General features: G+C 39.6%; 1 protein-coding gene across 1 annotated transcript in view; it reads left to right on the forward strand.

Moving 5' to 3' along the window:
• The window catches only part of MRC1 (mannose receptor C-type 1), a 99,930-nt gene that overhangs the window by 37,256 nt on the left and 39,788 nt on the right, over positions 1–22,886 (forward strand). Inside the window, exons 7-11 of the mRNA XM_011283622.4 lie at positions 492–677; positions 10,017–10,174; positions 11,965–12,075; positions 19,797–19,912; positions 21,903–22,051. Coding sequence (XP_011281924.2) covers positions 492–677; positions 10,017–10,174; positions 11,965–12,075; positions 19,797–19,912; positions 21,903–22,051 — 720 coding nt within the window. The remainder of the gene's footprint in view (positions 1–491; positions 678–10,016; positions 10,175–11,964; positions 12,076–19,796; positions 19,913–21,902; positions 22,052–22,886) is intronic.

The following is a 22,886-nucleotide window of genomic DNA, read 5'->3' on the forward strand; positions in this document are numbered from 1 at the left end:
TCTTAGTGTGGCTTTGTAGGTATAATTTTTTTAAAAAAGAGCTTTCACATGTAGCTTTATTTTATTTTATTATTATTATTTAAATGTTTATTTTTGAGAGAGAGTGAGACAGTGTGAGTAGGGGAGAGTCAGAGAGAGGAGGAGACAGAGAATCTGAAGCAGGCTCTGAGCTGTCAGTGCAAAGCCTGGTGTGGGGCTCGACCCGGAGAATCAGGAGATCCTTGCGCCGAGATCATACAATTAACCGACTGAGCCACTCAGGTACCTGTAGTTTTATTTTAAAATGAAAGATGGATTCGTACAATTTTTAGTTGAAAAGCAAACCCAACCTGGTTTATCTTTTGTGAATATGTATGCCAAAGATGAAAAACAAATATTACCTTTAGTTGCTTATAACTATGAACTGTTTTTTTATATAGAATGATGGAAAATTTTGTTATAACGAGAACAACCTTCCCTCTTAAATGTTTTCCAAACTCTTTTTTCTCTAGAAAGTGATGTGCCCACTAACTGTCCAAGCCAGTGGTGGCCATATGCAGGCCACTGCTACAAGATTTACAGAGAGGAGAAGAAAATCCAAAGAGATGCCTTGACTGCATGTAGGAAGGAAGGTGGTGATCTAGCCAGTATCCACAGCATCGAGGAATTTGACTTTATCTTCTCCCAGCTGGGATATGGTGAGAACCTTTAAATCTGTAATATGTTTTGCTCCTCCCACTCTCCTCCCATCACTAGAAAATTTAATCATAAATGTTAAACTTAGTGATTTAAAATTAATAGTTAGATTATTTAATACAATAAATATTAATCATGCATGAAAGTAAAACATTGTTTAGAAATTTAAAGAGTTTGTATCACAAAGAGAGAATTTGACTTATTTTTCTTTTGATATGTAATCAATTAATAGGTAGTTTAAAAAATACTGTTTTTCCCTGTATAATCCGGATTCAGAGCAGCCTACCTTAAATTTGTCAATAATATTTCATTTATTGGAAGTATTTGTGTATATGTATTTTCTTTATTTTTTAAAAGATCTTTCTCTCTCTTTTTTAAATGTTTATTTTATTTTGGGGAGAGAGAGAGAGAGAGCGAGCATGAGTGGTGGGGGGGGGGGACAGAGAGAGAGGAGACACAGAATCGGAAGCAGGCTCCAAGCTCTGAGCTGTCGGCACAGAGCGTGATGTGGGGCTTGAACTCAGGAACGGTGAGATCGTGACCTGAGCCGAAATTGGATGCTTTAACCGACTGAGCCACCCAGGCGCCCCTGTATTTTCTTTCTTTGTGCCCATGTTTTCTCTCAGCAGAAACATCTCTAAATCTCATACTCTGGATTTTCCTTTCTTTTTTAAGTCTATGTATTTATTTTGAGGGAAAGAGAGAGCAAGCAGGGGAGAGGCAGAGGGAGAGAGGGGAGAGAGAAAGAATTCCAAGCAGGCTCCGCACCACCAGTGCGGAGCCTAATGCAGGGCTGGAACCCACCAACTGTGAGATCATGATCTGAGTTGAAATCAACAGTCGAACTCTCAACCCACTGAGCCACCCAGGTGCCTTTATTTTCTTTGTTAACCTAGCTAGTGCTGTCACAATGTTGAGCGGCAAAAAACCAAAACAAAACAACCAGGATATTTTATTGGGGTGGTTGGGTGTTGGCCTAAATCTTTTAAAGAAATTTATGCCTCCATTGTTAGGGATGAAATTTAAAGATTATATAGAACATGTACTAAACAAAATATTGCAAAGCTTGCAAAAACTGGTTCTGTCAACAAACAAACCAACAAATAAGACACTGGGGAGAAGGAGCTGGGGACACTCACCGTGAAGGGGAGGCGGGCGGGGAGGAACCTAACGATAACAGGTGTTCGGCGATACCTGCTGATTAAATGTTTATCATTTTCTGTTTCCACCCGTGGGACTTCTAAATAGCTGCAGCTGTCCATTTCCAGCCAGCAAAACAAGAGGAAATGGCTGGTGACGATGGTGAGGGCTGCTTCCTGACTCGTAGAGCCTGAACGTTGATAGGAGTCCGTGGCGAGGGGAAAAGACCAAACAGTTGACAAATAGACAGGAATTGGTAGAGTCGTCCCAGAGAGAGATTGCAAAGACCCCAAAGCACTAGGACTCCTACACCGGTGCCAGATGGGATTCTTTCCCCTGCGCCTATGTTCCTGCGCTCACTAGGCCCTGATGGTAGCCTACTGCTGCCTGGACGCAATTTCTCAATTTTATATTTACTCATTCTGGAGAAATCAGACTAGACGGTAATAATGGGATCAAGACTGATAGGTCTGAATAATATCAGGACCTACAAGTCACGATACATATAGCAGGTGATAAAGTGTTACAAATGAATCTGTGAAAAACGGATTTGTTAAGAGGCCGTAGGCCCAAAGAGCAAATTTTGCTCTACTTTCTATAGCATGATGCAGTAATAGCAAAAGCTGATATATTTATTGCTATAGTTATGTAGCGAAGCTGGTGGCAAAGGTTGCTTCTATTTATTTACTTATTTATTCGTTTTTTATTGAAGTATAATTGACATACTTTTTATCAGTTTCAGGTGTACAACCTTGATTGCACATGTGTGTTCATTGCATCATGATCACTGCACTAAACCCGGTTACCTGCATTGACTCTGGTCACCATGCTGTGCGTTACACTTCCGTGATTTTTGAATTTCATAGCTGGAAGTTTGAACCTCTTGGTGGCCTCACCCATCTCCCCCCAACCCCCTGCCTTTACTTCTGGCAACCACAAATCTATTCTCTGTATCTGAGCTTTGTTTTGTCCGTACATTTGTTTTGCTTTTTATTTTAAAAAACAAGGCTTTTTAGGGGCGCCTGGGTGGCTCAGTCGGTTGGGCGGCCGACTTCGGCTCAGGTCACGATCTCACGGGTTCGTGAGTTCGAGCCCCGTGTCGGGTTCTGGGCTGATGGCTCAGAGCCTGGAGCCTGCTTCCAATTCTGTGTCTCCCTCTCTCTCTCTGCCCCTCCCCCGTTCATGCTCTGTCTCTCTCTGTCTCAAAAATAAATAAAAAAACGTTAAAAAAAAATTAAAAAAAAAAAAACAAGGCTTTTTAAAATGCTTATTTACTTTGGAGAGAAAGAGTGACAGAGCGCAAGAGGGGGAGGGGCAGAGAAAAGGAGACACAGAATCGGAAGCAGGTTCCAGGCTCTGAGCTGCCAGCACAGAGCACAATGTGGGGCTAGAACTCACTAGCCGTGAGATCATGACCCCAGCCAAAGTCCGATGCTCAACCAACTGAGCCGCCCAGGCGCCCCTCATTTGTTTTGCTTCTTAAATTTACATATAGGTGAGAGCAAATGGTATTTGTCTGTGTCTGATTTATTTCACTTAGCATAATGCCCTCCAGGTTCATCTGTGTTGTCTGTTGTCGTAAATGGGAAGATTTTATTCTTTTTTTGAAACAAATTTTTGAATGTTTATTTTATTTACTTTTGAGAGAGAGGAGGAGGGTGCAGAGAGAGATGGAGAATAAGAATTTCAAGTAGGCTCTGCCCTGTCAACGCAGAGCCCGAAGAAGCCCTCGATCTCATGAACTGTGAGATCATGACCTGAGCCGAAATCAAGAGTCAGATGTTTAACCGAATGAGCCACCCAGGTGCCCCTAGAAAGTTTTTATTCTTTTTTTATAGCTTTAATAGTATTCCAGTGTGTGTGTGTGTGTGTGTGTGTGTGTGTACATGCAATGGAACATATATATACACATACTGTATCTTCTTTATTCATCCATTGATAGACACCTAGGCATTTCTATATCGTGGTCATTGTAGATAGTGCTGCAATGAACATGGGGGTGCACATATCTTTTTGAGTTAGTGTTTGTGATTTTTTTTTGAAAAATACCCAGAAGTGAAACTGCTGTATCATCTGGTAGTCCTACTTTTAATTTGTTGAAGAACCTCCATACTGTTTTCCACAGTGGCTGCAACAATTTACTTTCCCACTAAGAGTGCATGAGGATTCCCTTCTCTCCACATCCTCGCAGACACTCGTTATTCTTATCCTTGTGAGAAGAGTCATTGTGATAGGTGTCGGGTAATATCTCATATGGCTTTAATTTGCATTTCCCTGATGGTTGGTGATTTTGAGCATCTTTTATTACATGTCTATTGGCCATCTATATGTATGTTTTGGAAAAATTTCTATTCAGATCCTCTGCCTATTTTAAAATCAGATTGTTTTTTTGTTATTGAACTGTATGAATTCTTTATATAATTTATATATAAACCATTAATGAATATGTGATTTTCAAATGTCTTTTTCCATGCAGTATGGTTGCTTTTTCATTTTGTTGATGATTTCCTGTGCTGTGCAGAAGCTTTTTAGTTTGATGTCCCATTTGTTTATTTTTGCTTTTGTTGCCATTGCCTTTGGAGTCAGAGCCAAAAAAGTATTACCAAGAGCATTGTCAAAGAGCTTACTGCTAACATTTTCTTCTAGGAGTTTTATGGTTTCCAGACTTATATGTAAGTCTTTATTTTGAATTAATTTTTGTGTATGGTATAAGATAGTGGCCCTGTTTCATTCTTTTGTAAGTGGCTTCCAGTCTTCCTAACAACATTTACTGAAGAGACTGTCCTTTCTCGAATCCATGAGCATGGACTATCTTTTTATTTGTGTCTTCTTCAATTTCTCTCATTTGTGTCTTAGAATTTTCTTTTACCTTCTTGGTTAAATTATTCCTTGGTATTTTATTCTTTTTGATGCAATTGAAAATGCGATTGTTTTCTTAATTTCTCTTTCTTATAGTTCATTGTTAGTGTATAAAAAGGCCACAGATTTTTTATTAAATTTATTTGTATCCTGCAACTTTATTCAATTTATTCGTTTTGACATTTTTTTTTTCTTTTGGTGGAGTCTTTGGGGTTGTCTGTAAAATCATGTCATCACAAATCCTGATAGTTTTACTTATTCCTTTCTAATTTAGATGCCCTTTATTTTTTATTCTTACCTAATTGCTTTGGGTAGGACTTCCAATAGTATGTTGAATAAAAGTGGCAAAAGTGCCATCCTTGTCTTTTTCCTGTTCTTAAGGGAAAAACTTTCAGCTTTTCACATTCAGTATGTTAGCTGTGGGCTCACAATATATGCCTTTATTATGTTGCTGTACATTCTGTCTATTCCCAATTGGCTGAGGGATTTTATCATAAATGGATGTTGAATTTTGTCAACTGCTTTTTCTGCCTCCCTTGAGATGATGATATGATTTGTATTTTCATTTTGTTAGTGTAGTGCATGACATTAATTGATTCTCAGATATTGAACCATCCCTGCATCCCTGGAATAAATCCCAAAGGCCATGATCCTTTTAATGCATTGTTGAATTCTGTTTGCTACATTTTATTGAGGATTTTTTCATCTATGTTCATGAGGGATATTGGCCTATAATTTTGTGTGTGTGTGTGTGTGTGTGTGTGTGTGTGTGTGTGTGTGTGTGTGGTGTGTATGTGTGTTATCTTTGTCTGCTTTTGGTATTGAGGCAATATTACACTCATAAAATGACTTTTGGAGCTTTCCTTCCTGTTCAATTTTTTGGAATAGTTGAGAAAAGTAGGTTTTAAGTTTTCTTTGAATGTTTGGTAGAATTCATTGGTGAAGTCATCTGACCCTAAACTTTTTTTGGGGGGGGAGTTGATTACTCATTACGTCTCCTTACTATTAATTGGTCTGTTCAGATTTTGTATTTCTTTATGATCCAGTCTTGGAAGATTGTATATATCTAGGAGTTTATCAAGTTCCTCTAGTTTGTCCAATTTGTGGGAATATAATTGCACATAGTAGTATCTTATGATACTTTGTATTTCTTTGGTATCAGTTGTAATTTCTTCTCTTTCATTTCCATTTTTATTTATTTGCACCTTCTCTCCTTTTATATGATTGAGTCTAGCTAAAGGTTTGTCAGTTTTGTTTATCTTTCCAAAGAACCAGCTATTAGTTTCATTGATCTTTTTTGTTATCTTTTTAGTCTCTCTTTCATTTATTTTTTTTATTTATTTATTTTTTTAATTTTTTTTTTAACGTTTATTTATTTTTGAGACAGAGAGAGACAGAGCATGAATGGGGGAGGGGCAGGGAGAGAGGGAGACACAGAATCGGAAGCAGGCTCCAGGCTCTGAGCCATCAGCCCAGAGCCTGACTCGGGGCTCGAACTCATGGACCGTGAGATTGTGACCTGAGCTGAAGTCGGACGCTTAACCGGCTGAGCCACCCAGGCGCCCCTCTCTTTCATTTATTTTTGTTTTGATCTTTTTTATTTCATTCCTTCTACTAACTTTGGGTTTTATTTGTTCTTTTTCTAGTTCTGTTAGGTATAAAGTTAGATGTTTAGTTTTCTTTTTGTAGTTGATCTCTGGTTTCATACCATCTTCGTATATTTATTGACACTTATTTTGTGGTCTAGCAGGTGGTCTGTCTTGGAGACTGTTCCTTGTGTACTTGAAGAGAATGCATATTCTGCTGTTTTTGGATGGAATGTTGTGGATGTGTAAATTACTTATCTCCCTTTCTTTAAGTTTTTTTCTTGGGTTTTATCTTGTTTCTTTTTTCTTTTTTAATTATTTGGAATATATTCTTCTGGTTTAAAAATTTTTTTTAAATGTATTTATTTTTGAGAGACAAAGTGAGACAGAGCATAAGTGGGGGATGGGGAGAGAAAGAAGGGGGACACAGAATCTGAAGCAGGTTCCAGGCTCCAAGCCATCAGCACAGAGCCTGATGCAGGACTCGAACTCACGGACTGCAAGATCATGACCTGAGCCCCAAGTTGGATGCTCAACTGACTGAGCCACCCAGGAGCCCCCTCTGTTTCTTCATTTTGTTTGCCTCTCTATGTGAAAGAGTAATCTCTCTCAGTCTTAAAGTGGTGGCCCTGTGTGAGCATCATCCTTACCATTTAACTTTGCTCTGCTCATTACTTGTTTCTTGAACTGTTCTTGCAATTGTTTCAGACTTATGGGGCCCAGACGTACAGTCCCTCCTGGCTACCGGAGCCCAAGATTCGATGGGCATCCTTTGTACTGGCTGTGCGTGGAAATGCTGTGAGGAAGCAGAATGGTACCTGCTGTTTCTGGGGCTGCAGTAGTGGCATGGGGCATGGGGCCCTTGCCCCTGCCTCTGGAAGGGCTGCAGCATCAGTGTGGTGGGGTGGGCAAAAGTGGATCAGATTGATAGGGCAAAAATGGTGGCAACCAGTGCCAGCACAAGCAAGGTAGAGGAGGAAGGTAAAATGGTGCCTGTCAACATCTTTCTCTGGAGAGAGTTCCAGCAGGCTTTTGCCCCTCTGGCAGAAGTTTTAAGATTATCAAGTGAATCTCCTTTGCATGTGGTCTAGGCTCTACTTTTTCCCCGGGCCCTGGGGTGAGTAAGTCCACATGTGAGATCTTCATGAGTGGATTCTCTGTTCCCTACAGCCCTATGGTTCTCTTGGATTTAAGCCCCATTGGTTTTCAAAGCCAGACATTTGGGGGCATTATCTCTCCAGTACACATCCTGAGAGTGGGGGGTGCCTGGTGTGAGACACAAACCCATTACTCCCTGAGGAGAAGTTCCATATTTGTGAGACCCTCAATGGTGGGTGGGTGGGTGGCTACACCCTGGTGGAGTTTTTGGCAAGACGAGGTCTCCGTTTCTCCTACCCGTATTTCAGTTTTTGTTGTACTGTAGTTGTTAAGCTGGCTCTCAGGTTCCTTTCAGAGGGAATTGTTCCATATGTAGCTATAGATTTGTTGTCTGCATGGGAGGACGTTAGTTCAGGATCCTTCCATGCTGCCATCTTGAACTGCCTCTGGCAAAGGTTGCTTTTCTTAAAATTTATTTTTTTTAATGTTTGTTTATTTTTGAGACAGAGAGAGACAGAGCATGAACGGGGGAGGGTCAGAGACAGAGAGGGAGACACAGACTCTGAAGCAGGCTCCATGTTCTGAGCTGTCAGCACAGAGCCCGACGCGGGGCTCAAACTCACAAACAGTAAGACCATGACCTGAGCCAAAGTCGGAAGCTCAACCGACTGAGCCACCCAGGCGTCCCAGAGGTTGCTTTTCAATTCAGAAGAGGAATTAATAAATTTTTACTAGGGAAACCTTCCCTTTTTTGTCATGGATAAGACTTCTTTATTTAAAACAGTGAAAATAATATGGATAAAGGTAAAGAAAAGTTGTAAAATTATTATTTCTGGATCAAAAGCCTAGAAAAATTTTTCTAGCTAGTTGAGATAATTATCTTTTTTTTTTTTGGATATTTTTTACACTGATTGTGGAAATAGAGTGGAGAAATTGGGACTTGCGCACCTAGGTTATGACTACATCAACTAAGACAGCTTCCCTAACAGACTCGTAACAATTGGTTTAACGACTTTTCCCGCTTGTGTGTTATATATTTTTATAGAGTGTAGGCTGTGTTCAGGAATTACAAAAGCTAGATGGGGGTGCACAATGTAGTCAGAAAAAATGTTATAGGGAACTCTTAACACTTTATTTTAACTGTGGGCCTTGGGAGTTTCGGGTTTTATTTTTATTTTATTTACTTATTGCGGGGGCGAGGGGAGAGTTTAGGTTTTTATTAGCTTTGAACCTAAATCCTGAAAGGGCATATGAGGTCATTCTGAAGCCTACATTTGCTGCCCAAAAGATCATGAGCTGCCAAATTAAGTGAAAGGAAAAGGGTTTCACCCTGGCACCCTCATTCATGCCTCATGGTGCTGGAAACATCTGCTGGGGCTGGCAATGGGCCAATCAGTGACTTCTCCAAAAGCAAGTTGGGAGACAACGTTTAGGAGGAACAGATTAAACCATTTAGGGAGATTCCTATTTAGTGTGGCATTTTTCTCATTTTCTACTACAACATCATCTTTATAGTCCTTTGGCAAGTAATTTTATTTTTGCCATTTAATTTTTTTTTAACGTTTTACTTATTTTTGAGACAGGGAGAGACAGAGCATGAACAGGGGAGGGTCAGAGAGAGGGAGACACAGAATCTGAAACAGGCTCCAGGCTCTGAGCTGTCAGCACAGAGCCCGACGCGGGGCTCGAACTCACGGACCGCGAGATCATGACCCGAGCTGAAGTCGGCCGCTTAACCGACTGAGCCACCCAGACGCCCCTATTTTTGCCATTTAAAGGACAGAAGTCAAGCATTCATGATGAAATTTCCAATAGAATAAATTAGATATTCATTAATTTTTTTTTTAATTTGCAAATGTATGTTTCTAGGCATGAAGACTTAGGCCTTACATTTTGTTCCATTTTAGTTATAATATTTTTGGAATTATAACTACAGATAAGGTCAATAATGTTCTTCATAGAACTTTAAAACAAAATGATGACATTTTGTATCTGTACCTGGTTATTTTTGTTTTAATGTTTATTTGTTACTTAGTTGAGTTTGTCTGGTATTTTATGGTGAACATGATTACAGATCCATTTATATTTATAGACCAATAAATAAGTCCCAAATGTCGGGAGAGACAGCTCAACTCCTTCGTTTATGTATCTTCTCACTCCTAGTACAGTTATTAAGCTTTAATATCTGGAATGTTCTTAATAACATAGTAAGTAAACTAGAAGTGGTTTTTAATAGTACTTTAAAATATTCATGAGATTTAATGATAGTCAAATAGATTAATGTATAAGTAAGCTGTCATATTTCCAACACAATGAGTACAGTTTGTATGGAAAGTTATTTATAACAAAAGAGTAGCTTCACAAAACAGGGGGTAATGATGGACCAACCTCAGCCTCATTTTAGCAACTCCCAGGAGATACAAGTTACACTTGTACAATAAAAGAATACAGTTGCCTTCACAATGTAAAGAATATGTTGCTCAATGAAACTAATATTGACAACATAAAGTGTAGTTGACACGTCAGATTAACACTCAAGAGAATGGTCTTTTATCTGTTATAATCTTAAGGGAGTCGAACTTTTCCTTTCCCGATAACCTCCTGATTTTAGGAAAGAAAACATGTGTACATTGATTTCGTGTTTTTCTTCCTCTTTAGAGCCAGATGATGAGTTATGGATTGGCTTAAATGACATCAAGATCCAAATGTATTTTGAGTGGAGCGATGGCACCCCAGTAACATTTACTAAATGGCTGCGGGGGGAACCAAGCCATGAAAACAACAGGCAGGAAGATTGCGTTGTAATGAAAGGCAAGGTAAGGCAACTTTATTTGCTGATGCCTAGCAAAAGCCACAGGGTATGTTCCGTTCTGCCTCACTTATTACATATTATTATTGTTTAGTTTCCTTCTAGTCTAGGTGATCTATCTGTGTTTCTATTGTTTGGCGAAGTCAAATTTTCAAGGGGAAGAGAAAAGCAGCAGACAGAAACATTTGGTGCAGGGATGAAATTAACCAGTAACCAACATATTCGTCTTGTTCCTGTGCTGGGTTCTAAATGGCAATACGTACAACTTGACTGATCACATTAGAGCTTTGGTTCAACTTTTGACTGGTTGCTCTGAGCAGATGCACTTAGATCTCTTCTGGGTTTCACTGTCTGCCATCTGTCCCTGGAGAGCTACGTTTGCTCTTGTAGGTTACGTGGAGATGTCAAATATGAAAAGATTGCTTCCACGGCCTAAATAGGAGTTTAGTGAGGGAAGAATATCATCAGGTTATCTTTTGTTAATGGATGACGAACACGGTGGGTAAGAGGCTGGGTCCGGATGCCTGGCTTATTTTCTCATTTATGAAAAGGGCATACTAATTGTACCCAGCTTAACAGTGAGTGTAAGGATTGAATGGGTTAATGTGTATAACAAGTACCGTGACTGCCCCAAACCAGTTGTTCAATAAGTATTAGCTGCTGTTTCATCATTGTGGTTGTTTTTGTTATGCTTAATTGGTTTTTTTTTTAATGTTTATTTACTTTTGAGAGAGAGAGAGAGAGAGACAGAGTCCGAGCAGGGGAGGGGCAGACAGAGAGGGAGACAGAGAATCCGAAGCAGGCTTCAGGCTGTGACCTGTCACATAGAGCCCCATGCGGGGCTCAAATTCACGAACTATGAGATCATGACCTGAGCCGCAGTCAGATGCTCAACCAACTGAACCACCCAGGTGCCCCTCATTGTGATTAATCGAAAGCTTAAGAAAAGAGCAGGTATAAACTGTTGAAAGGGTAGGCAGAAGTGTGTCCTGGGAAGAGGAAACCGGAAAACATCCTTCTTATAAAGAACTGAAGGACAATATGGCTGAAAGCACGGAGTTAGAGGTGGACGGACAGGTAGGAAAGCTGGCGAGTGTTGAGACTGAGAAAACATGCCTTAGCTGAGGAGTGGCTAAACCAACTTTTCAATGTATAGCTGTCACTCTGGCTGAAGATTGAGGACCAGAATGAGGGGCCAGAGGCAGAGGATACAGAAGGAGTCTGTAGGAGACTGAAGGAGAGGAGAGGTCATTTTGAGGTGCAGTCGTTGAGGAAGGGGGAGAAGGTGGAATCTGAAGCAGGCTGGGAGGCAGAGTCGTAGACCCAGGAGGACACTCCTCAGTACAAATTGGAAAAGGGAGGACAGATGACTGGTTTCAAGGTGTCTTTTCAAGTTTGGTGTGTTGGGTGAGGGAGTTTTTCTGGAAGGCTTTCTCTGTACTTGGTCAACTTGAAAACAGCTGACGGGAGAGGCTGCGTGTAGACCTTCTGTTGGTATAACCACTTAGGGGCTTACAAGCATTTTTAGTTTCTCTCTAGATCCTTCTACACAGTGGCATGGATAGCCATAGTATCAAAACATATTGGGGCCCCAATAGCTTTTCATGTCTTTGCAGCGGGAGTCAAATTTGCTGTTTACTTCTAAAATGTCAATTCACCTTTCCTTTTCACAGATGCCATTTTTCTCTTAAGAACCTCGAATCTTCGTTTTCCTTTCCTGAGACACCATTACAAGAAAATGGCCTCAGAGTGAAACAGCTGATAATCATTCATTTTTTTTCTCTTTGCTTTCCGTAGGACGGGTACTGGGCGGATAGGGCTTGTGAGCGGCCTCTTGACTACATCTGTAAGATGAAATCTCAAACCCAACCTTCAGGAACAGTAGAAGTAGAAAGCGGCTGCCGGAAAGTGAGTATAGAACATACGCAACCATTTCAGACCAGCAACTATTCTGTGATATCTTGGCTTTACTTTTGCCTGGGAAAGTGTTGTATCATTGTCATAGGTAGTCAGATGTTCTAACTTTTTAAATGTTCAACTGTTTGTTGGTAGTATTTGGTATTTGTTCTCCCTGAAGTCTTCTTCAGGTGCCCTCTACAGCTAATATGGGTGCATGTGATTCAGAACGTCGGGGGAATTCTCCTACCCCAAATGGGGGAGCTAGAACAGAGAATAAAACCACACACCCGTGGAACCTCGTGAGGGTAATGAGAGTCAGATGGGTTATGGTCCTGGAAAGAAGGGTCACTGAGGTATTATTGGTGGTCGATGATCCCATAGGTGGTAGGAACATTTCCAGAAGATAACCATGAATTTCAGATAGCCAACTCTCCTGTCATTTTTCTCCATTTATAATATTTTTGAGAAGGCTACGTCTGACGGGGATACTTCGCAGTAGATCGCTGCATTGGGAGGGGAGAGATCCGACGAGCTGGTAGTGGCCGGCAGCCCTCAGTTAAAGTGGATAAAGCTTTGCCATCTTACTGCCCATCCCCCTCACCTGTATCGCACTTGGCATTCTACCTCCCTGTAACTCTTCTAGTTCTTTGAGGTTGAAGCAAATGGCCTCTGTGAAGCAGTTTCTAAACGCATAAAGAAACTACAGAAGACAGGGTGTTGGGTTCTCATTTTCCTGTTTAACTGCTGAATTGCTCGTCTTCCTCTTTTCTTCCTTTCTCACTTCTCTTGGATAAAAATAAAGTAGAAACCAATTTTCTTTCCAAGCATGTCATGTTGTGATCAGATCGTCTCATAACAAACACCAGAAAGCTGAGAGTTCATGAGACACAATTCAGTACTGTCCAAATAAACTAGAAGGAAACATTGAGCAGGGGCGCCTGGGTGGCTCAGTCAGTAAATCGTCTGATTTGGGCTCGGGTCACGATCTCATCATTGGTGAGTTCGAGCCCCGTGTTGGGCTCTGTGCTGACAGCTCAGAGCCTGGAACCTACATCAGATTCTGTGTCTTTCCTCTCTCCTCTCAAAAGTAAATAAACATTAACACATTTAAGAAAAAAGAAACATTGAGCAGATACAGAAAATCAGAGACTGTTAGAGACATCAAGGATTTTTGTGATGATCAAAATCCTCCCTTTAATTTTTACGTTCTGGAAGTTCAGCCCAGAGAAGCTTGGACTTTCTTAGGGTACCGAAGCAAGGCTAGAACCCCAGCATCCTGACCCCAGGTCTCTACACTTAGACCACTGGTTTTTCTATCAATGCACTTATGTATCCTTTGCCTAATCATATGCATATGTGTTTATGTGTGTATTATTGTAATTTTCTAGAAATAATAAATAGTCCTTAAATTTTATGACTTCTATACAATTAATCAAAGTTTATATATGTATCCATATATGTATGTATATATATATATATGTATATATGTATGTATATATGTATATATATGTGTAACATATATATATAGTTTATATATGTATACATATACATAGCCCAGTTATTGTCATATCTACAACATGTGATAAAATCCAATTTAATCATTAGGGTAGTAATAGGAAATATTAAAAAAAAAATCCACAAGTGTTTGTTGAGTGTGGTTATTATGCCACCAATGACCTTCAAGGATAAATGCTATGTTCCTAATTAGAAGGGAAAACTAAAGCCCAGAGACGTTAAATAATTTGGCCAGTTTAAAAATACCTGCTGTAGGCATGACTTCTTCAGAGAGCTAGGAAGACTAGGAAAAAAATCCACTCACCAGTAAAGAAAGATAACAAGACTTAAAAATTTTTTTTATTTCTTTTTTGGTCTGGGCCTGGGCACGCGATGACATGATCTTTTGGAGAATTCAAAACCACAGGCCTGATTTCAGGTTCATTTTTCACTTTGTTGCTACCTTTGTGGGAAATCTAGTACAAAGTGGTCCTGAGTCGCTGATATGCCTGGATGTCAGACAGAGGCAAATGTGAAGACTCTGTACACAGAAGTTCCCTTTTCCAGGCTGACGAGGAATCTCTCAGATGAATTTGAAACCCAAAATTATAAAATCTACTACTGGGTGCTTTAGATGGTGGAATTAATGGACATGACATTCCAGTGAATGTGTTTTTCTTTTAATGTGTATTTATTTATTTTGAGAGCGAGAGAGAGACAGACAGACAGACAGACAGGGGTGGGGGCAGGGGCAGAGAGAAGGAGAGAGAATCCCAAGCAGGCTCCATGCTGACACGGGACTTCCTCCCACGAACCATGAGATCATAACCTGAGCCAAAATCAAGAGTCAGGCGCTTAACCGACTATGAATGTGTGTTTAAATATTTGCAGAAATAAAAGGTGAATTTAAAACTGTGGACCAACCAAACCAAGTTTTGTTATCTAGTGCTTTCATTGTGATTCACTTCCAAATATTTTTTATTTCCATTAAGATTTATTTTATCCTCGAATTATTTAGAGGGGGGGAGAGAGAGAGAGAGAGAGAGAGTGAGAGTGTGTGGTTTTGGTGGTTGTGATGGGGATTTTGTTTGATTTTTAGTTTCTCAATAATTAGAAACTGATTTTAATTTCACTGCATTGTGATTATATGCAGTTTTGGTTGTTGTTACTTGCCGAGACTTTCTTTATGGTCTAGTTAATAGTCAGATTTTGTAAATATTCAGTGTGTGCTTGAACAGAATGATCTTTGATTGTTTGGTTCAGGGATCTTTATATGGTGACTAGATAAACTAACAGTTTGTATAATTCGGATGTTCTGCATTCCTAGTATTTTGTCTCCTTGACGAAATATTCTCTTTACAGTTCTGTCAATGTTTGTTTTATGTGCTTTGAACTGCATTATATCTTCCTGATGCGTCAGTCCTTGATAGTGTAATTATTTTCCTTATTCATACTAATCCTTTTTTGACCAGAAAGTCAATTTTAAATTAATTGCCACAGAAGCTATCTTTTGCTTGGCATTTCCCTAGAAATGCCTGTTAGCTTTTAATAGTTCTATGTCATCGAATGGCTCTTGTAAAAATATATCTGCATTTTTATTTTTTATCTCATTTGAGGAACTCTTGGCTTTTTACTGGCAAATGTGAGTGTACATTTTTTTTTTGCACATTTATATATTTGTATTTGTTTTACCATTTTGAGCTTTATTTCATTTACTGTTCTGTTTTCTTTCTATCTTGTTTGTCTTTTCCTGCATTCCACTAGTTCTCTGGAATATTTTTATCCCATTTTCCTCCTCTACAGGTTTGGGAATGATTCTATTTCTTTTTTTTTTTTTCAGTAGTTAACCTGATGTTTTTAACATGCACGTCTGACTTGAAGTTAATCAACATCTCTCTGCTTCCTGAACAAAATGAAGTTTATTATTCCACCTAAACACTAAGACATTTTTTTTTTAACTTGGAAATCATGTTAGACTGTCAAAAAATTGAGAAAGAGAGTACAGAGAATTCCCCTGTGCCATCCACTCCCCCATCTTTGGTGAGAACTTCTCATGTGAGGCCTATAGTATCACAGCTAGGTAATTACATGGATACAATATATTAACTAAACCGCACATCTTCCGTTTTTTTGTTTTGTTTTGTTTCAAATAGGGACATTAAGGTTTATTTATCTCACAGGATTCTTGTAAGAATTAAATATGTAATACTGATAAACCTCTATTTTTAAAGTCTATCTCTAATTTTATTTTATGATTATTTTTTAGAGTATTTTTTTTAAAATTTTATTTCAATCCAAGTCAGTTAGCATACAGTGCAATAATGGTTTCAGGAGTAGAATTTAGTGATTCATCCCCTACATATAACACCCAGTGCTCATCCCAACAAGTGCCTTCCTTAATGCCCATCATCCATGTAGCCCCTCCCCCCACCTCCCCTCCAGCAAGCCTCAGTTTGTTCTCTGTATTTAAGAGTCTCTTATGGTTTGCCTCCCTCCCCGTTTTGATCTTATTTTCCCTTCCTTTGCCCTATGTTCATCTGTTTTGTTTCTTAAGTTCCACATATGAGTGAAGTCATAGGATACTGATCTTTCTCCCACCGACTTATTTTGCTTAAACCACACATCTCGTTAATTTCCCATTCTTTAACTTCCCACCTGCAATTTGTTATCTTTGCTGTTTGCACAGGCATTTAGACCTGGATTCACACACACATTTATTGGTTCCTTTGCTCAGTGTAGACTTTCAGCTCTCTTATTCCTCCTGATTTAAAATTCTTCCTTGACAAAGTAAAACTTTTAGTGATTCCTTCACTGGTGATTTCTGAGTGGAAAACTCTCTGTCTTTATCTGAAAACGTCTTGATCCACCCTTACCTTGCGTAATAATTTAGGTAGTTTGTTTTAAAATGCTGTCTGTATGTATGTGCATGTGTGTGTGTGTGTGTGTGTGTGTGTGTGTGTGTGTGTGTGTGTGATATGATATATTTTAAAGTAGGCTTCACACCCAGCATGGAGCCCAACATAGGGTTGGAACTCGTGACCTGAGCTGAGATCAAGAGTCAAATGCTTAACTGACTGAACCGCTCAGGTGCCTCAGTGCTGTGTACATATTGTTTCGTTTTCTCCTGACCTTTATTTTTGCCATTGGAATTCCCCTGTTATTAGACTAATTCTTCTTTTTATCCTTCTTTTAAAAAAAATTGTTAATGTTTATTCAGTTTTGAGAGAGACAGACAGAACACGAGTGGGGGAGAAGCAGGGAGAGAGGGAGACATAGAATTTGAAGCAGGCTCCAGGATCCCATCTGTCAGCACAAAGCCCAGTGAGGGGTTCGAACCCATGAACTGCAAGATCATGACCTGAACTGAAGTCAGACCCTTAACCGACTGAGCCACCCAGGCACCTGTACTTTAAAAAAAAAGTTTACTTATTTATTTTAGAGCGAGGCAGAGTGAAGGAGGTGGGGCAGAGAGAGAGGGAAAGAGAGAGAGAACTCCAAGCAGGCTCCACACTGTCAGCACAGAGCCCAGTATGGGGCTGGAACTCATGAACAGTGAGACAATGACCTGAGCAAAAATCAAGAGTTGGGATGCTTTTTAAAAAAATTTTTTCTAATGTTTATTTACTTATTTTTGAGAAAGACAAAGAAGTGTGAGCAGGAGAGAGACAGAGAATCTCAAGCAGGCTCTGCACTGTCAGTGAGGAGCCTGATGTGGGGATTGAACTCACAGAACAGTGAGATTATGACCTGAGAGGAAACTGAAAGTCAGACACTTAACCAACTGAGCTATCCATGCGCCCCAAGAACTGGGATGCTTAACCGACTCAGCCACCCACACGTCCCTAACTCTTCTTTTTAAAAAGTGGCTACTTGTATTTTCTCTCTGATTGAGTTTAAGATCTACTCATTGTCTTTGCCATTCTGCAGGATTTTAGCACAATATGTTGAGCTTTGGATTAATTTTCTTCTCTTTGGTACTCAGTGTGCTTCTTCATTTTCAGAATGTATCTTTCTTTTTAAATCTTGAAAATTATTGGGGCACCTGGGTGGCTCAGTCAGTTGAGCGTCTGACTTTGACTCCGGTCATGATCTTGCGGTTCGTGGGCTCGAGCCCCGCGTCAGGCTCTGTGCTGACAGCTCAGAGCCTGGAGTCTCCTTTGGATTCGGTGTCTCCCTCCGTCTCAGCCCCTCCACCGCTCACGTTCTGTCTCTCTCTGCCTCTCAAAAGTGAATAAATGTTTAAAAAAAATTTTAATTATATTTGGCGCCTGGGTGGCTTAGTCCGTTGAGCATCCAGCTTTGGCTCAGGTCATGATCTCATGGTTTGTGGGTTGGAGCCCTGCACTGGGCTCTGTGCTGAAAGCTTAGAGCCTGGAGCCTGTTTCAGATTCTGTGTCTTCCTCTCTCTCTGCTCCTCCCCCGCTCATGCTCTGTCTCTGTCTCTCCTTCACAAATAAGCAAAAACATTAAAAAAGATTAAAATCTTGAAGATTCTCAGTCATTAATTTTATTTGGTGATTCTGAAACATTTCTTACTTTGATTTTCAACCTTCTCATTCTATTTTGTGTTTTCTGTCCGTGTTCTTTAAATGTCTTTTCATGTGCTCCTTACTCTGCTACATTCATTCAGTTGACTAATCTTTCCAAACCTGCATTTCTATCTTTTATTTGGCCATTGGGTTTTTAACTTCATGGTTTTCTTTTCTACAAATTCTGTTGTGTGTTCACATCCTCTTGTTCTTTGTTCATAACATTTTGTTCTTTAATTATTGATTCTGCTTCTTCCTTTGTCTTCCTTTGTCTTCTTTTGTTAAATCATCTGAAGCATGCTTATTTTTATGTTTTTTCCCCAGAAAGGCGATTACTGACTTTCCTTGAGTGTGAGCCTCACGTGGTTTGTAATTTTTGATTCAACCAGTCCCCGTCCCATCCCCAACCTAAGCCTCAAATGTCTTAGCCTCACATTACCTGTGTTGTAGAAATATTTCTATTGTGTGTTTCTGCATTTGACTTCTCTGAGTATCTAGGAGTCTCTCCTTTCGTAGACTGAGATTTATTTTATGTTTGTGGCTGCGGGTGCTAATACAATGCGAATGGCATCAAGTTGGGACCAGCACTCATCCCTGGCACAGAATTGGTATTTATTTTTAACAGAAGAACTTTTCTCCCTGCACCTAGAACCCCAGGCAGATGATAAGAAACTGTCATTTCTCGGTTCTGTGAGTAGAGTTTTTCGCTCTCCTTTTTCGGAGGGGCTCCCATTAATGGGTACCATCTTCATGTAAGGACTTCAGTTCCATTCCCCTGCCTCAAGTGAGCTGATATGCTCATTTGTATGGAGATTAGTACCCCTGCCCTAGTACCATAATGTGAGGTTCGTGCACCATGGGGCAACCACAGTCTCAGCTTGAGTATTTCCCATTCTAGGTTTTAGTTTTCGATGTATTTTCGGTAACTGGAGACAACCCCTTCTTTCTCTTGAGCTCAAGAATGGAATTTTTTTCTTTATTGTTATCTTTTAAGTTTATTTATTTATTTTTGAGAGAGGCACAGGGTGGGGGAGAGAGAGCAAGAGCGAGAGCAAGAGAGAGAGAGAGAATCCCACGCAGGCTCCATGCTGTCAGCACAGAGCTGGAAGCGAGGCTCAGTCTCACAAACCGTGAGACTGCGACCTGAGCCCAAATCAAGAGTTGGGACGCTTAACCCACTGAGCCACCCGGGTGCCCCTATTGTAATGCTTTTATGTAGCATTTCTGTGTGTTCTAAGAATGGGAGAGGAACCATGCCAAATGGTGCTGCCAGAAGTTTGATAAGTATTCTCCCAGGACCAGATGATACAGTTTCATAGTCATCATCTACTTTTGACGTCAGTGGGCAAATGAGCTTGCTACTCTGCCAATTATTTCCTGTGGTTACTCATTCTAATACTGAAATCTTAGGCATTCTGTTCCGTTTCCCCAGTGAGCACTTCACACATCGCTTTTGTTAGAAGAGGTATCAGAAACGGAGAGAATGAGTGCCCTGTCCCCAGTTTTGTGTCCTAATTTGTCGTATGACGAACAACATTCTACTGTTTTCTTATTCACATGAGTAATTGTCATTGCGTTTCAAACTTTTCAGATTTGTGTTCTTCAGATACCTCTGTTATTTAGCAATTTACATTTCATGATAGAGGAATTATTAAAATAATATTATTGAATAAATATCCACGATAATCTGCTTGATAACATTAATAGGGCTGGAAAAGACACGGCTTCTACTGCTATTTGATTGGACACACACTTTCAACATTTGCAGAAGCAAACCAAACCTGCGTAAATGAGAAGGCTTACTTAACAACTGTTGAAGACAGGTATGCAACTATTTTAATTCTATTTTAGTGCATGTCAAATAATGAAATGGTTTCACAGAAGCCTAAGTATCACCATGCTCTAAGTTTCTGTAAATTACATATGATCTTGAGGTATGATTTGCAGAAGGAGTAGCATTGAAAATCATATCCTAATTTGGATTCTTCATTGTAAGTGCTATAAAATATTTTGCTCCTTTTAGAACTTGAAAGCAATATTCAGTAACAAACTTTCATTATGTTATTATATGAATCATATAATTTCATTTCAGAAAAGTAATGTTCTAGCAAACATAGTTTATGGGCCTACCTTTTTTTCTGATCTAGTATATACCAAATTTTTTAAAGCAGAAAAAGTAAAATTTATTGGTTCAAAAATGCCACTTTCTATCTTTACCACTGTCTCCACCAAAAAAAGGGTAGAGAGATTCACTGAATATTTTATTATTCCTTTACATTCTTCTATTCATTTTCTTTTCTTTTCTTTGCTAGTTTTGCTAGACCGATAGGTCCAGAAAAATCACATGAATGTAGAGGATTTTATATAACTTTTGACCTCTAGAGTACCAAACATCTTTGAGGTTTTAGTTTTTATTTATTTTTCCCTTAATCTTCACAAAGCACTGGATTAGACACAGAAGAAACTTAAATAATTTTCTTTAAAAATTTTTTTTTCAACGTTTATTTATTTTTGGGACAGAGAGAGACAGAGCATGAACGGGCGAGGGGCAGAGAGAGAGGGAGACACAGAATAGGAAACAGGCTCCAGGCTCTGAGCCATCAGCCCAGAGCCTGACGCGGGGCTCGAACTCACGGACCGCGAGATCGTGACCTGGCTGAAGTCGGACGCTTAACCGACTGCGCCACCCAGGCGCCCCAGAATTTTCTTTTAATGTTTACTTATTTTTGAGAGGGAAAGAGAGAGAAACAGAGCATGAGAGGAGGAGGGGTAGAGAGAGGGGGAGACACAGAATCCGAAGCAGGCTCCAGGCTCCGAGCTGTCAGCACAGTGCCTGATGCAGGGCTCGAACTCACAAACCGTAAGGTCATGACCTGAGCCGAAGTGGGATGCTCAATTTCCCTATATTTTAGGTTTGTTTTCCTTTGTATTGTCTACATTTCTATTCGGGAGCTCGGTAACTCTGTGCTTAAATTTTGTTTCTGGACTTTTGGGAGAAATTGGGTTTAGGACTTTAAACATTTTTTCTTTGTACAGTTGTGAGAATGAAATTATTCAATTGTGAGAAGTAAACATTCCGTTATCCTGGAAACTGTGAACACCACTTTTTTCACTTCTCTTTTGCTCCGAAGAAAAATTTTTGCCTACATTGCTGCCTCATTATTTAATGTTTTATCTGTTAAGATCAACTTTGGTTGCTTTACGAACCAAATTGGGTCATTAGATGATGCCAAAGAGATGAGATCCAAAGAAAACTTTTGGAAATTGTGATTCTTCTCCTACTTCTTTCTACAGATCGAATCTTTGCTTCTCCGTATTCCTCAATAATTTTCTCTTCTGTTTCAGACCTGAGGGAAGAGAATAAAATTTGAGGGGTAATCCACACGGGTTTTTCTGTCTGTATCATCTTTGATAATGTTACGACCTCGGGATTTACTTATCCAAGAACTGTGTCGGGCATTTGAAATAGTTGGAAAGTGGACTACTTTTTTAAACAGTGTATCTGAGAATGCTATAGTTTTCTCCTTTGCCTTTGCAGAAGAATTCTCTTAGATTTTGAGGAGGGGCCGAGGGGCTGGTGAGGAGTGGACAGAAATGATTTGAGTATATTTGATTTTATTCACTCAGCTCCATGATAATCCCCCCTCCTTTCCTTAGTAGAAATTTGCATAATTTAAATGGCATATAACTTAAAACACAATATGTTTGAAGTACCAACTAAATCATAGCTCACACACGTAATTGACATGCTTTTTGTGTTGCTGTTTGGAAAAATTCACATTTCTAAATTTTAGTTAATTTTTTTCTTTTAAGATATGAACAAGCATTTCTAACTAGTTTGGTTGGATTGAGGCCTGAAAGATATTTTTGGACAGGACTTTCAGATGTACAAAACAAAGGCACCTTTCAATGGACCATTGAGGAAAAGGTTCAGTTCACCCACTGGAATTCAGATATGCCAGGTATGAGCATTGCTTGGAGGTGAGGTTTTCATTCACCCTACAAGTCCATTGGGCAAAGCCTATTAGCCCTCCACGTACCTTTCCAAATATACTACGTAGATTAGTTGTGCTTGCGGCATTTTGTATTTCATTCTCTTTTGCTTTTTCTTTCTTTCTTAAAATTTTCTTAAAAAAAATTTTTTTTAACGTTTATTTATTTTTGAGACCAAGAGAGACAGAGCATGAACGGGGAAGGATCAGAGAGAGAGGGAGACACAGAATCTGAAACAGGCTCCAGGCTCTGAGTTGTTGGCGCAGAGCCCGACACAGGGCTCGAACTCACTGACCGTGAGATCATGACCTGAGCTGAAGTCAGACGCTTAACCGACTGAGCCACCCAGGCACCCCTAAAATTTCTAATTAGTTCACAGTCGTCTAAGAAAACAGGGAAGCAAAACTAGTAGTTGTCTGGTATTGCTCTGTTTGAAAAATATTTATGAAATCCTAAATAACCACAGACGTTCCAGACAGTTAACTTATGTTTGTAAACTTAAAACTATATTAAAGAGATTTAAAATTTGGCCTTGCAGAGATGAGTGGAAATATTAGTATGTTTCAGGGGCATGACACCGCGCAGAAATGCCGCATCCTCCAGAGCAAATGTTTTGTTGTGTCTGGGCTAAACGCTAAAGCAAGACTGTTCGCTCAAGCGCCTGGATTTACTACCTGGCTTCATAAGTCCTGATCTTCAGAAGTTCTTTTAATTTGTATTCTCAAATTATTGACAAATAAGGAAAGTAGGACAGTAATTTGGATAGTGTGATTTTTGGTGAATTCTTGAATGTTCTGAAAACAA

The sequence above is a fragment of the Felis catus genome, chromosome B4, assembly GCF_018350175.1.
Source record: "Felis catus isolate Fca126 chromosome B4, F.catus_Fca126_mat1.0, whole genome shotgun sequence".
Taxonomy (NCBI): Eukaryota; Metazoa; Chordata; class Mammalia; order Carnivora; family Felidae; genus Felis; species Felis catus.